The sequence below is a fragment of the Motacilla alba genome, chromosome 23 (assembly GCF_015832195.1).
Source record: "Motacilla alba alba isolate MOTALB_02 chromosome 23, Motacilla_alba_V1.0_pri, whole genome shotgun sequence".
NCBI lineage: Eukaryota > Metazoa > Chordata > Aves > Passeriformes > Motacillidae > Motacilla > Motacilla alba.
Window position 1 is genome coordinate 1,161,706 of NC_052038.1, and position 14,928 is coordinate 1,176,633.

The 14,928-nt window shown below is 51.0% G+C and overlaps 1 protein-coding gene across 6 annotated transcripts in view; it reads right to left on the minus strand.

Annotated features, from left to right (window-relative positions):
• The window catches only part of PUM1 (pumilio RNA binding family member 1), an 84,399-nt gene extending 70,525 nt beyond the window's left edge, over nucleotides 1–13,874 (minus strand). For all 6 annotated transcript variants that reach the window (XM_038160640.1, XM_038160637.1, XM_038160634.1 and 3 more), the window contains exons 1-2: nucleotides 13,736–13,874; nucleotides 9,483–9,856 (exon numbers count right to left, since the gene is read on the minus strand). In XM_038160640.1, coding sequence (XP_038016568.1) covers nucleotides 9,483–9,845 — 363 coding nt within the window. In that variant the 5' untranslated portion in view covers nucleotides 9,846–9,856; nucleotides 13,736–13,874. The remainder of the gene's footprint in view (nucleotides 1–9,482; nucleotides 9,857–13,735) is intronic.
• Between the last annotated feature and the right edge of the window lie 1,054 nt (nucleotides 13,875–14,928).

Consider the following 14,928-nt stretch of genomic DNA (forward strand, 5'->3'; position numbering starts at 1 on the left):
AACTAACCCAGGCAGACACTTTTCCCTGTCTCCAATCCCCTTAAACACACCCTGTCACGGATTTAAGTTTTCCAAGTTATCTTGTGCAGAAGAGCAAACACTCAGATGCTCGTCACAGACATCACCAAAGATCCACGGGTGTGGATAACCCCGGAGAGTGAGAGTGGAGGAACAACCCACACACAGGGACTGGGACCGAGCCCCGCCTGCTCCACCTCCAACACTGCACCCCAAACAGGCCCTGGTGTCCTCTGGGGTAAAAAAATGCAACACAGCAAAAGGGACATAAAAATCTTCCAGGGCTGGAGCCCCTCTGGAGCCAGCCTGGGAGAGCTGGGGGTGCTCCCCTGCAGAGGAGAAGGCTCCAGGGAGAGCTCAGAGCCCTGGCAGGGCCTGAAGGGGCTCCAGGAGAGCTGCAGAGGGACTGGGGACAAGGCCTGCAGGGCCAGCACACAGGGAATGGCTGCCAGTGCCAGAGGGCAGGGCTGGATGGGATCTTGGCAATGAGGAATTGTTCCCTGGCAGGGTGGGCAGGGGCTGGGCTGGAATTGCCAGAGCAGCTGGGGCTGCCCCTGCATCCCTGGCAGTGCCCAAGGCCAGGCTGGACACTGGGGCTGGGAGCACCTGGGACAGTCAGGGGTGTCCCTGCCGTGGCAGGGGTGGGGTGGGATGAGCTTCAAGGTCCCTTCTGAACCAAACCACCTGAGATTCCATGAAACCTCAGAATGCCAGGATTCCCAAACGTGCAGCAGCCCCAGAGCCCAACTCCTGGCAGGAGCCAGGGCATTGCTGGTGCTGCAAACTCCAGCTCATTGGATCCCAGCAAAGCCAGGCCCCGGGGAACGGCGCTTGTCAAAAGGGATTCTGCACTCAGGTCAATTAACAGCAGCCAGGGCCCCAAACTGTCCTTCTGATTACTGAGCACTGAGCTGAAGACCCAACAAATTAGCATGAAAACAACAGGGAATTTACCTTGCAGATTTCCAGGACTGTATTTTTTATTCCAGAATAATCCAAGGGGGGGTTTTTCATGCCCTGAGAGCAACGAGCAAAGCATGTGAATTGTAATTTAGGTAAATATTAATGCCAACAGTCTGTGTTAATACTGCACCTTATATTAAGCAAATATGGTTGCTAAAATGACCTTTACGTACAAATTCCAAGTGCAGGGCTGTATCACATTTCAGGTATCCCAGGGGATTGTACACCAGTTTTTTATATATTAAGGAATCCTCATTTATGTAGAATTTACATTCACCTGGGCAGACAGGCAGCCAAACTATCCGAGGCTAAATTTCACTCTCAACCCCAAAGGATTCTTTTTCTTTCTCCTTATCCAAGAGATGTTTCACAGGAAACAAAAGGCAAGTGGAATTAAACAAAACAATCTGGCATACAGGAGGAAAAAAAAACCCCAGAAAACTAACTAGAAATTCCTTTGGATAAAAAGAACCTAAAAAATATTTGCTAATAAATATTTGAGCTAAGAAATATTCGAGTGATGATCTAAACTGTCTGTAAAAGTGCACTGTGAAGCCGGATTAGTGATTCTTTATTTTAATGTTCAACATTAAATAAATCAAATACCTGTATTTACTGGGGGTAGCAGTGACTGAAGAGGGTTTAAATGATCTGTTTCTATTTAGCCAATTCTCTTAGAAGGGAACCAAAGCAAACCTCTGTCAGTCCCAGCTCTCCAGGCTCCCACTCCCACCCCTGCTCCTCACCTGGCCCCACTCCCTTGTCCCAGCCCTTCCCTCCCTCTCACTGGAGCATTTGCTCTGCCCAGTTCCCCTCCTGGCCAGGAGGGATCTGCTCCCAGGACGGGCCCTGCAAAGCCAGGAACTCCTGAAGCTGGAACATGCAAATGGATCATTTCAATATTCCTTTGATCTGCACTAAATTACAGGGCCCGGTGCTGCCCTCAGCCCTGCAAACCAACTCCAGGGAATCCCACAGATCCTTCCACAAGGAGTTCTGGGCTGAGCTCCTCTTTGCCACCCTGGCAAACAAAGGCATGGCAAGGGATGGGTGCCGGGACCACAAATCGTGGGAAGGACTCTCCTGCTGCTGGCTGAGCTCCTGCAGGGCCTGAGGAGCCTCCCAGGATTTCAGCTCTGCTGGGGGATCTCTCTTGTTTTGCTCCTCCACTGCTGCAGAGAAATGTGGGAAATTATATCATTGTTATATTTCTCTGGAGAGGCAAATGTCCTGATTCCTCAGCTGTAAGATCCCAGAATTCCAGACTGATTTGGGCTGGAAAGGACCTTAAATCCCATCTCATCCCACCCCTGCCACGGGCAGGCACTCCTCCCAGGCTGCTCCAATCTCTTTCCAGCCTGGAAAACCCAACAGCACTTGTTTGGTTTGTGAGAAAACAAGATGAAATCCCAAGTTCTCCCTATGTGTACATGCTGGGTGCTTACCTAGAGCACCTCCAGAGTGTGATTATTCCTGGGATATTTATTTTTAACTCCTGTGCACTCTGCAAGTAGGAATGCAACATTTCCATCCATTTGGCCTCTATATTTTAAGTCTTGCTCAATTTGCAATTAAAAAAAAACAACAGAAAAACTCCAACCAAACACTTCTCTAGTAAAACATCCCTCAAAAGAGTCAACATTACAGCAAGAACACTAGAATTGAGACACGAAGAACAAAAATCATCAAAACCAAGAAACATCCTTAGAATGGAGAGGAGAAAACCAAAAACTACAGCTGAATACTTTGATTTATATACTCACAATTGTTAAAACTCTAAATGAACTAAAGGTTTACACATTTCAGATGGAAACAAATCCTCCTTCAGCTGGGGGAGGCTGCTTGAATTTGAACAGCTCACACAGGAGGTTATTTCAAAAAAATGCCAGATCTGAGTGCAGTCAGACAATTTATAGCATCCAGCAGAGGGGAAATGCATTCCCCAGCTGACAGCAAGGAAAGCATCACACACTCCACAACAGGTTTGCACTGACAACCAGAGCCAGGGTTAAAAAACCTTGTTCCATCAACTGATTACTGCCCTATTTTTAGCCTTCTCCCATAACAATAGTGGGTAAAGAAAGAATGTGAAGTCACAAGTATTAGACAGGATTAGGTGGTTTAACTACTATTTTTGTAGTAAAGGATTCATGGTTAGAATTGCTACTACCATTAGCACTGGAAGCAAAAAGCCATTGAAATTGCAGATTGGCTAATGCCTTCCCTGGCATGGGGCCAGGCTGATTAATGATTCAGGGGACAGAAATAACTGCAGCAAAGCCAGCCTTGCAGAGGGGCTCTCCTTCCTTAGCTAATTATGTTTTTCCTCCCATTTTATCCACCCAGGGAAGCGCTTCATTAATGTGGAATTTAGGTTACCCTGCCATGTCTCAGGCACATATTGGGGTGCAGGATTCAAAACTACTGGATTAGGGAAGAAACAACTTTAATTGTGTCCTGCTGGAGCTGGCAATCCCTTGGGAAAACCATCTTCTGCACCCCAGGTGTGTGCCTGGAACCTGGGTCTGTGCAAGAGCTTGGGGCCACGCCAAGATCCAACCTTGGGGGGCTTTTCCTTTTACTGCCAGCCCTACTCTGACCTCCCAAAGTTTAAATTCAGAGGGAAAAAGGTGTGGAGAAGGGATGCAGCAGTGTTTAATTGCAGTGTCAAGGCACCTCGGTCAGAACAGATGAGAGTGGCCTCATGCCACCCTGACAGGGACTCACTGAGGGTTTAGCAACAGTCAGAACAAAAGTGTGAACAGGGCAAGAACCAGAGCCAGATGTTCCCAACAAAAACAACTTCCCTGGAACAGAAGTTATCCCTAACAAAGGCAGGAGTAACAGGAGAGCTGAGAGCAGCTCCTTGCCGGGAGGGAGCAGCATCACATGGCAGCAGCACAAAGGAGCGTTTGTTCAGCCTGACATCAGCACTCAGGGAAAAGAGCCTGGAAATCGTCCCTGATACACCTAGGAGAGAGTTCTCGGAGCCTGGCAGGCAGAGACAGCGCTCTGCAACAGCTCTTCATCCAGGAGATTTCTGATCAGCAGCTGGAATTTGTGGCAGTTCACAAGGAACAGGCGACTGGGAATGGATTGAGGTGGCTGGGCAGGGACTGTGGGGCTCAGATCCACTGCAAAGCTTCACCCATTTACAAAAATGCTCCCAGGATCACAACCTGCTCTGCAGAAGCACAAGGAGGTCACAGCAACTCTGCAAACCACAAATGAGCTGCTACGGGGAGAGCAAAGTTGGGGAGAGGAGAAAACAAGCAGGACGAGTTCTGTAATAAACCTCTTCACAAAGCACACTTGTACAAGATATCCACTGAAATGCCTGAAGTCTTCTGGAAGCACTGAAATTTGTGAATTCAGTAATGTGAAAGTGTTTTTGGTCCTCCTGAGTGAACACCATGACAAGGAATTAAGAGTAGAACAACAACAACCACAGAGAAATCCCAACACGAGGTCTCTTGGGCAATCCCACCTGGACAATCTGCAGCTGCCCATCAGGAACAGTAAAATCCATGGATTTGGAAGAAGCAGAGTCTCATAGTATCTTTCTGAATGTTTCAGAGTGTCTTCTCTCCCCTGTACATCACAAGGATTTTCCAACCTGAAATATCCAACTAAGCCAAACTACTCAGGCTCCTTGTACCTCAGGAGAAATTTTCAGGGAGCAACATAAAGCAGAAAACCAAATTAAATGTTCCAGTTTCCCTCCACTATGGAGAAATCTCTGTGAAACAGATCAGTCAAACCAGACATTTCATTTCAGCAAGGAATTATGTTTCAAATCACCTGGGTATCAAATTAGCACAGCCCTTTCAGTGTCAGGGAAAGGAAAGCCCTCAGCAGTTCACTAGGACACAAGGAAGTTCCCATGAAAACTCAATAGGTTTAATGAAAGAGAGGTCAGAAACCACCTTCCAGAGCTGAGCCACAGGTGCTGTCACATGGTTTGTGTGACAAGGGACTCACTCCATGCCTTCAACCCCAGCGCAGACAATACATCCAATTATTCGGAGCACGTATTCACAGGCACATCAGAAATCATGGAATGGCTTGGGTGGAAAGAGACCCCAAATCTCAGCTCACTCCACCCCTGCCACGGGCAGGGACACCTTCCACTGTCCCAGGCTGCTCCAACCTGGCCTTGGACACTTCCAGGGATGGTGCAAAATCTCTGTCCTAAGGAGTTAAGCACCACTTAGCCAGGATTCCCCTTTGAAAGAACAAACACCAGGGCTACCTTTGCTTCCAGGACCTTTTTAGAGGCTCTTGCCACAACTTTCAGGCAAGCTCTGGCCACGGTGCCTGCCAGCAGCACCCAGCATTGTCAAATGTGCTCAGATCCAGCTGCTCCCAGGGCAGGAAGGAGCCTGGCTGGAGAAGCTGTGCCCCACGAGGGCAGCTGCCAGAATCACCTCCTGCCTCCGCTTGAATCCAGCTCCCAGTGAAGAACTCTCACATGGTCACGCTGCCAAAAGGCAAAACTGAGCAGAAACCCCAGTCCCAGCCCTGTTGTGCTGACTATTCTTCACCAACTCTATGTGAAAAATTCCCCACATTCAACAAGACCATCCCTGCAGAGCTCTATTGTCTCCAATTATTAATTAAACATGCTCTGAGAGAAAGCAAATGCCTAAAATCATTTGCTTCTACCAAGCAACTCCCACACTACCCGAGTGCAATTCCGACAGTCTAAGCAGATCCAGTGACTGCGATTCCAGAGGGACACCACCACAGAACTCTCCCTTCACTCCATCTCAGGCACACACACGCACCAGCCACAGGAGACCCCAGCCAAGAAAACCCAGCCAATTTTCCTAAAAACCTGCTCAGTGTTGATAACTTGTCCCAGCTGAATATCCCAAGTGTTTTTTTCACTGCCCCCAGGAGCAGCAGAGGCTGTTTGGGTTTGTGAGGAGCTCTGTGCAACCTTTCATAACCAGGGCAGATCCAACCCAGGCCATTCCTCACCCGGAGCCATCCTGTGCCCTCCCTACGTGATGTCCTGCTCCCTGCCCGTGGTTTTGCAGGATAAACAGCACACAAACACTCTCCTGCAGCCAGGGTAACGCTCTGCCCAACACCAACCAGGCATCAGACAGCCTAAACCTGCTCACCCCCATATTAAAATTACTGGGGACCCTGAACCTCAGCCTCATCCTGCTGCTTTTTGTGGATAAAAAGAGAAAAAAATTGCAGTTAAGTGTCTTCCATGGAAGTTTGGTGATTAATGATTTGGAGCTGCAAACAGCAGAGAGACCAAGTCAGGAAATCAAAAGTCTGATCCCAGCATCAATTCAGTGTCTGCAGGACAAAGAAGACCTTGTAAGCACAAGTTTTTTTGTGTGGATGGTGAAGCTTTGACACCTATATTTGTGAAATGACACAGGCATCTTTAATAGTTTCATGCTATATAAAAACCTGGCCCCCAACACACCTTCCAGAGGAGAAAGGGAAAATGCAACAGGAAAAGAACGTTTCTAAGTGAAACACAAACAGACGCAGCATTTTCCTGCTGCTCACAAGCAGAGGACACCACCAGGAAGGAGATTCTCTCCTCCCTTCCTTGGGAGGAACTTTTCCTTAAGCCATCCCTGCTAAAGCCACTCTCAGCCCAATTCCCAGAGCTGCCAGGAGGAAAAGTGACCAGGAGGAACAGCACAATGAAACCCATGGAAAATCAGGATACTGCGGCTCAGTTGTGACTCACAGCACTCCTGGCTGTTTAACACCACCACGAAATGTCATCACTGGTAAAAACCACTGCAGTGTTATCACCAACAGACACACGTCTGTCTACACACGCAACAAAAAGAATCTGGGATTCAACAATTCAAATCCCTCTACCTTTAATCACGACCTCCCAAGCTTTAGGCAGACATTAACGTATATTAGCCTATAATTATTTTTTTTTTCTGACTTCCCATTATCTTTTAGCTACTGAGTTTCCTAACCAGTCTTCAAGGCTGGGCCCTCACTGAACCATCTCTGAAAGTCTAAAATGAAAAGTACAGTAATAAAAGTGCATCCATAAGAAACTGAGAGTCAGGAGACATCCCTAATGATTCCCTACCTCCCTGCATGTCCCAGCACTTCCTTCCACTTCTGCTCTTGCAGGCCAAATTAAATTCTACCCCAGCTAAACCCAAACTGAATTAAATCATTTTGCATGCATAAGATTAGTCCTTGCTCCAAGGAATTTATAATTTAAGCAGCAGATGTGGAGGTGGCCAAGAAGTCAAGAAGAATGGCAGTGCTAGGATTACACATATCCTGCATTCTGCTTCCCAGGAGTAAACCCTGAGGCAAGCAGAGAACCACAGAAAAAGAGGGATGGAGCACCAAACTCTGATAAAAGCGCCCATCAATCACTGGAACACCCAGCATCAAACAAGACTGAGGAGAACAGGGTTAGTGCCCCGCCTCAGAGCTAACCTGCAAGAAATTAGACACAAAGATTGGAGATGAGCACTGAATGCAAAAACATTGCAACTAGAGCTGTACCCCATTTATCAGAGTGTAAAAGCCAGCAGGAAGCAGAACAGATAAAAACGCCGACGTTAGTTCTGGCCTGGTGGGTATTTCCTGAGCCTCGGTCACAGGACTCACAGGGGAAACGGAGAGCATCCCACAGAATCATCCGTGAGCTCCATCCTGCAGGTGCGATCAGTCACACAACCTTCTCACCACTGTCCACTCTCACCACAGGAACTGGATTTGAAAAGTTCATTTAAACTAGCATAAGTTAATGAGCTTTCCTTTCATTAAGTGGTTTATTTATTAGGATCACTTCATTCCACAAGTTACTGAAGAAAATCAAGCTGAGCAACACTTCTGCTGACAACAGGACAAGTCTCTGGAACAGGCAGGATTCTCTTGTTTGAGTGAAAGTTTAAATCTTTCCATTATTAGATAAATAAAAGTTCAAATACCAGCAGAGTTTTTAATGACTGAGAGCTTGGAGTGCCCTGTCCCCACCCTCCTTATCTCCAGTCACTTTTGCTTTCTTTGCTTTCAGGGATTTGCAGCAAAAGGAGGATGAAAGCGCGAGCTGGAGGAAAAAAGGATTGAGACTTTATGACATCATTTTAATTCATGAAGTCATCTTGCCACAAAATGCCCAAACAATAGCAGGCCCTGCCCAGGCATCTCCATCCAAGACTGCGTGGCTGCTTTGATTTGAAAAATCTACAAGTTTGCAGGAAGAAATTCTTGTTTATGGCTTCTTTCAGAACTTAAAATGTTTTAAGATCTCTGGCACTGATGTCTCTTGAAGCAAGTTTTACAGTTAGTGACTGAAAACTTGGATAATAAACAGAAAAATTACATCTGTTTCAATGCAGTTATTTCCTCTGAACTGATACCTAAATACTACATTTCTCTATAAGGGAATAACAACAATATTGTTCTGGCTCCTTAGCTCATATTGCAGTATTTTATGTGATTTTTCTTCCAGAACAAATTAACAGGGCACTTGGGTTTATTTCTTTGTTGATGTACACACTGCCTTCGGTGAGGCTGCAAAATTCCCTGCAATGTTTGCTTTTAAATGCTCTGGTTGGCAACACATTCCCTGGGGAGGCACAGCAGAGGAGCCAGGGCTTGGCTGCTTTGATTCCAGAAACTGGAGGCAGGAGATGTTCACAAAGGTTGCAAAAGCTTTGTGTCTGCTGCCCTGGCAATATTTGCGGGGATCATTCTGCTTTAAAATGTGCTTACACTTGGGTTCTGCTGCCTCGGAGAGGAAGCACTCGTGTGTCTTTGATGAGTGAGCTACAGGTCACAGACAGAGTGGAGTGAGTCAGCCACTCATTTAACTGCAGCACGAGTGACAATGCAACTGCTGAAAAGACTTCTAGTAAACACCACTAGCACACAGCCTGGCCCACCACCCCTCCAGAGACCGAGTGGCTCTAGGAAGTTCCTAAAACCACTGCTTGGTGACACTCTTACGGCTGCTCTTCTCAGTTCAGCTACACACATCATCACCACCTTCCCCTGTACACGATAACCATAAAAACCCAACCCCAAAGCAAAGAAACCCAGTCAAACGTACCACCAGCAACTTCCACTCCTGTGTTTTCCAATACTGGGAATGGTAAAAGCACAACCTACAGGCATTGGCAGTTTTGTAATACCATTACATAAGAATTATTTAACTACAGCAACAGATTTGAAAAGCAGCAGCAGCAGTCACAGCTATGCTGGCTCACACATCAGAAAAAAAATCAATAAAGGGAGCGATGAATTTTGTAAACACGCATTCGACTGTCACAGGGAGTGGACTGGGATTTGGGATTTCAACACCCTCAAGAGCAGAAACCTTTCAACTCAGAGCTACCAGGGCACCGCCACCCTGAGAAGAGAAAACAAACAGCACCACTGTTGCCACTCCACCAGAACCAGCTCCAGCTCTAGAAGAGCACCATGGAAAGCATGTCTGAGAAGGCTGCAGGGCCGAGTTGGGCAAGCTGGGAGTGGTTTTCTACCTGATGCTCCGCATGGATGTTGTCCCCGGTGGGCCAGCGGTGTTTGCTGTTGTTGTAGCCGCCTCCGCCGCTGCCTCCTCCCCCGAGCTGCTCCCCGTGCTGCCTCTGGAAGAAATAATCCACCATGGCGTCGTCCTGGGAGCGCCCCGCCACTCCTATGGATCCGGGCACGGGGCTGGAGTGTGTCCCTGCTGCGAGGGCCTGGTTTGCAGCCGGCTGTGGCTGAGCCTGCGAGCCTGTGCCAGATGTCAGTACCACAGGCATGGTGGGGTTGGCTGTGTCTTGAGCGTGCTGCTTCAGGTGGGGGCTGAACGAGTCCTGCCACAGAACTGCTTTTCTCTTCAAAACGCACGCTACGCTCATTCCACCAACACCTGCAGGGGGACACGGGGGAAAGAGACATGAAATCCTCCCAGCTGAGCGTGGAGCGGTAAGTAACACACCCATCTTGTGACTGTGGCCAAAGTGACTCCCCCAACACGCACTCGCCCTGTGAACCCAGCAGCCAGAACAGCGCTGAAAATGCACAGAGACCCCACTTTCTGTGCCGCACGGCCTTAGCAGGACGCACAGAATGTCCATGGAGCAGCAGCACAACGGCAATTTCTGCCAGGGACAACACACTGACTGGAAAACTGCCGGGAAAAAGCCCCCAAAAAACCCATGGAAGGCAGTGACACCAGAACCTGCTGTGTCCATTTACACCAGGCAAAAGAAGCCTCGTCCCCCATCCATATAAACACTCAAGGTCCCCTGTATCCCGAAGTATTCCCTCAGTCATGCAAAGCAGCAAAGCAAAGCAAAGTTTGGTTTGCTTTTGTTGTGGTTTTTGTTTTTCCATGCAAACTTAAAATCCTGGATTTCTGCTCATACAGTTCATGGGGCCCAAACACAGCGTGCTAACTCAGGAGCTGTGCTCAGGAGGCAGTAAAACCCACGGACATGCTTTATGGAATTCCCTGGAGAAAGAACAGCAAATCTGAACCTGAGATCTCAGCAGCACTGCTGGTCCTGCTCTCGATGGCACCGGGGGAAATTTGGACAACTCCAACACACTTTCAGTGCCCAGAGCACTGACCACCCCAGTAAAATACCCCAATAAATGAAATATCCCATATGTTTTGCATGTCTCCAAATGATCTGCAAGCAGGAGGAAAACCTGCAGATTAAGCTGATAGCAACTCATTAACTTCCTAGTCCCCAAATATTTTGATAACATTCCAGCAGCACAAAACCACAGAAGTTTGTTTGTTTTTTTAAGGCAGGACTATCAGAGCAATAAAGACACTACAGGTGTGAACAGCAAAGTGTTTTCTCCCCATTATGTAACGCTCACACAACAAGCCAAATTCATTTTTAAAGGCATGGGATAGTCTGAATTAATCTTCATTAAAAGATCAACATTTTATGACTCGAGGTACCTAAATGCAGCCCCCCAGAGAGTTCTGAGGATGACCCTGGGGTGGCGGAGCCCTGGGAAGCTCCTGGCAGAGCAGCCCCAGGACGTTTCACTGCTGTACCTTGGTGGCTCAGAGCTTGGCCCTGCTCCTGCCAGCGCCTCCGAGGGCCTGAAAGGCGGCTCTGTTCCCTCTCTGCTCCTCGTAGTAGCCCTGAACAACACTCTACTACAAACAACTTCCAAGAACAATTTACTAACGGTGGAGAGACCAAAATAAAAAAATCTGAGTCCTATCTCTGATGAAACTTTGTCAGGTTTGCCCCACGAGTCGAGCATGGGGTTAATACTGAGGGGAAAATGACTCTGAAAACTGCAGAGATCAGGTTGTTTTAATTGCACCTCCACCATAATTTGGTGCTGCGCACACACAGCCCCCAGGGCCACTCTGCAGGGCTTTTTATACACTCACAACTTAAATAGCAGGGACATCCAACAGGACTCACTCCTCCAGCTTTCAAAGAGTCTGGAAATCACCACCTTCCCCACATACTTGAAAAAACACTGAAAACACGATATGGCTAAATCTTGACTGATTTTAAGACTACAATTCAGTTTAATGGCATTTTCCTCTTAATTTCCCTTTAGCAAACAATATCAAAATCCGTCAGTAGCATCACATGAAGCACTCAAGCTCCTCCATGCAAAAAGAACAAAAAATTAAGTAACTAATGGTAAGAAATTCATTTATCATCAAACTGAGGTGTGTACAAACTGCAGCAACGAAATCTGAGCGGGGCCCCTTGAAAGGAAGTTACAAGTTATCTCAGGGCAGACTGTAAAAAAAAAAAATAAACAAAGTAAGATACTATGAATCCCCACCAAAAAAAATTTCCTGTATCTATAGATTGTGACAAGCCCATTTCCAGTGAGAAACAAGGTACAAAGTCGCACTGCCACAGTCTTTGCTCCTTCAAAAGGCTGCAGACACTAATTAATTTCTGAGTTAATAAACGTGTTATCTTAAAAATCAGGAGGGTCCAGAAAATCTCAGTCAATGGATTAAGGAGAGGCAGCTCCCAGGCGCTTCCTCTCTGGGCTGCTCCAAGCACGAGCCGAAAACTTGGCAAAGGCGACATTTTGCAAGGGAGCAAAGGGGAAGGGAGCATTGTGGGTAGTTCAAGTTTAGTTCCAAGCCGTGTTTTTATGGGAATGCCGCGATCGAGGCAGCAGCGGGACAGCTGAATCCTGTCATTCAAAGCTCCCGGAGCGCCGGGAATACGGGCAGTCACCTACACAAGCACTGCAAAGCCGCAGCTGCTCGGGGCCTCCGGAGCCTCTTGCATTCCCAAACTCTTCCTGAACACAGAGGATCAACTTTTCCCAGGTGAAACCCCGGGTTTGCAAACAAAGGCTTCCACGCTGCTCCGCCGCGCTCGGGGCAGGCGGCTCGGCTCTTCCCCGGGTGAAACACGGCGTGGAAATGAGCTGCTCCGTGTTGTCACCGCAGGCGGAACACTGCAGATTATGGGACGTTCCACAAACAAAAAAAAACTTCGGAGGAATCTCCCAGCGAGTCTGAAGTACCGCCGGTGACAACACTGAATAAAGGAGCTTTAATCCACACAGAGCCCGGCTCCACGGCCAGATCCTCCCGGCTCTGGTTCCGTATTACCCCCAAAATCACAGATTATTACAAAATTAACACGGTGTAAAACGCCCGTTTCAAAGAAGTTCAACCCCAAAGCGGAGGAGTTTGGGTTGGGTGGGTTTGGTTTTTTTTTTGGAAAGTTCCACTGGAAATGAAAGCAGAGCCATTGTTTGAGAGCTCTGTGGCCTAGCAGAACTTTTAACGTTATCCCTGTGTTTTCCTGAAAACCTGGGGAGCCGCAGCACTGAATTCCTGAGCCATCGGATCCCCAAAACCAGCACTGAAACCCAAAAGGACCCACGGTCCCCCTTTCCCCCACCTCCACCCCTCTCAATAAAGGAAATTCCTTACTCATGATCTGCCTAATAAAATCTCTGCTCCGAACAAAGTTATTAAACATTGACCAAAGCAAACAACAACAATAACAACAACAAAAAATCAGAGCATTTCTCAGGCTGGGCCGAGAGGCTCTTAAAATTCCAACTTTGCAGCTCACAAGGGCCGAGGCTGTCGTTATGCGAGCACGAGATAAAAACAAGGGGGGAAAAAAAACCCCACACAAACACAAAACCCCCAGGGTCACCCAGCACATCTGAAAGGATTGTCTGCTTCTCTCCCTCCCTCCCGCTGCCAGCCCCGACCCTCTCCTCTTCCAGGGACCCCCAGAGCCGCCGAAACCCCCCCCCAAAACCGGGGGGACGGAACCCAACCACCCCCCGGAGCCCCGGGGGCAACAAAGCGGGGCCTCGGCCGGAGCGACAGAGCCCCCGCGATTGAAGGCGCGGGATAAGGGGGAGCCCCCCCGGGATCAAACCCGTCCAGGACAAAGGGGAGACCCTCCCCAGGAGAAGGGGGAGCCCCACAGACCAAGGGGCAGCTCCCGGCGGGCCGGGCCCGGGGCAAGGCGGCTGAGGGCTGCGATGGGCCCGCGCCCCCCCAACAATAACCCCCGTCCCCGTTACCGGAGCGCCCGCGGGGCCGCGCTCGGGGCCCGGGGGTCCCCCCGCGCCCCCTCCCCGCTAACAATGGGCCCAGGCCGCGGCCCCGACAGGGAGCCGGGCGGGAGCGCCGGCGCAGCGCCCCCGCCGCCGCTCGCCTTCGGGGCGGCCTGGGGCCTCTCCTCCCGCGCCCCCCGCCAATATGCGCCCACGGGCGGGTCCGCGGGGGTCCGCGGCGCGGCGGGGCCGGCCCCGGGCCGGTACTCACGGGCGGAGCGCTCGGATGCAGACGGATGCCGGGCCCCCCCCGGCCGCTCGCCGCTGCCTCTCCCCGGCCGCTCACTCCGACAACATGGCGGCGCGGCGGGGCCGCGGCCGCGCTGCACCACGGGAAGGCGAGGCCGCTCCAGCGCCGCCGGGACGGGGCGGGATGGACCGGGAAGGGCCGGGACGGGACGGATCGGATCGGGATGGACCGGACCGGACTCGACCCGACCGGGACGTGCCCGGGCTGTGCCCCGACCCTGCCACGCTGCTCAGGCCGGAGTCAGCCCGCAGCGCCCTCCCAGCGTGGCCCCTGCCCCGGCCGGGGTGCGGGCACAGCCCCGCCTTCAGCCCCGCGCTGCCGCTGGCACCGCCACCAGCGCTCGCTGGGCTGGCAGGGATGTGGCTGAGCGCCCCCAGCCTGGGCACCCTGATTTCCCCTCCACTCCGGGCATCCTGAACGCTCTGCACCCCGCTGCCTGGACATCCCGCGGCCCCCGAGTCCCCCCAGCCTTGGCATTCCCGGCTCGTGCACCCCGAGCCCCTCCGAGCCGGGACACCCTGAGTCCCCCCGGCTGGGCAACCTGGACACCCCAAGCCTCCCAGCCTGTGCACCCTGAGCCCCCCAAGCCTGGGCACCCCGAGTGCTCCCCGTCCGAGCCCCCTTCCAGCCTGGGCATCCTGAGGCCCCCAGCCCGTGCTCCCGGAGTCCCCCAGCCTTGGCACTTCCAACTCGTGCACCCCGAGCCCCTCCGAGCCGGGACACGCCGGGACACCCCGAGCCCCCCCAGCCCGGCCCCCCCGAGCCCCCAGCAGCGGTGATTCCCCTCCTGCCCCAGAACCGCACCGGGAGCACCGAGCGCCGGCTGCACAGCGGCGCCTCCTCCCTCTCCACCAACAGCCAAACACAGTTTTGGGGTGCTTCTCGCTTCGTGCCTCCCCCTCTCCATGTCCCCTGCCCACAAAGCCGGGTCTGCGGGGGAACTACAGCCCCCGGCGTGCGGCGCTGGGCGCGGAGCCCGGGCAGGGCCGGGCGGGCGGCGCTGGCCGCTGGGAGCGGTAGTTCTGCCCCGGCTCCTCCATGTTAAAGGGGCAGCCCGTGGGCAGCGCCTTTGTGCCCTCCTGCCCCGCCGTGCTGCGCTCCCGGAGCTTTTGCGGGAGGCTGAGCGCTTGATGCGCTCGTGGAATATTTTCTCT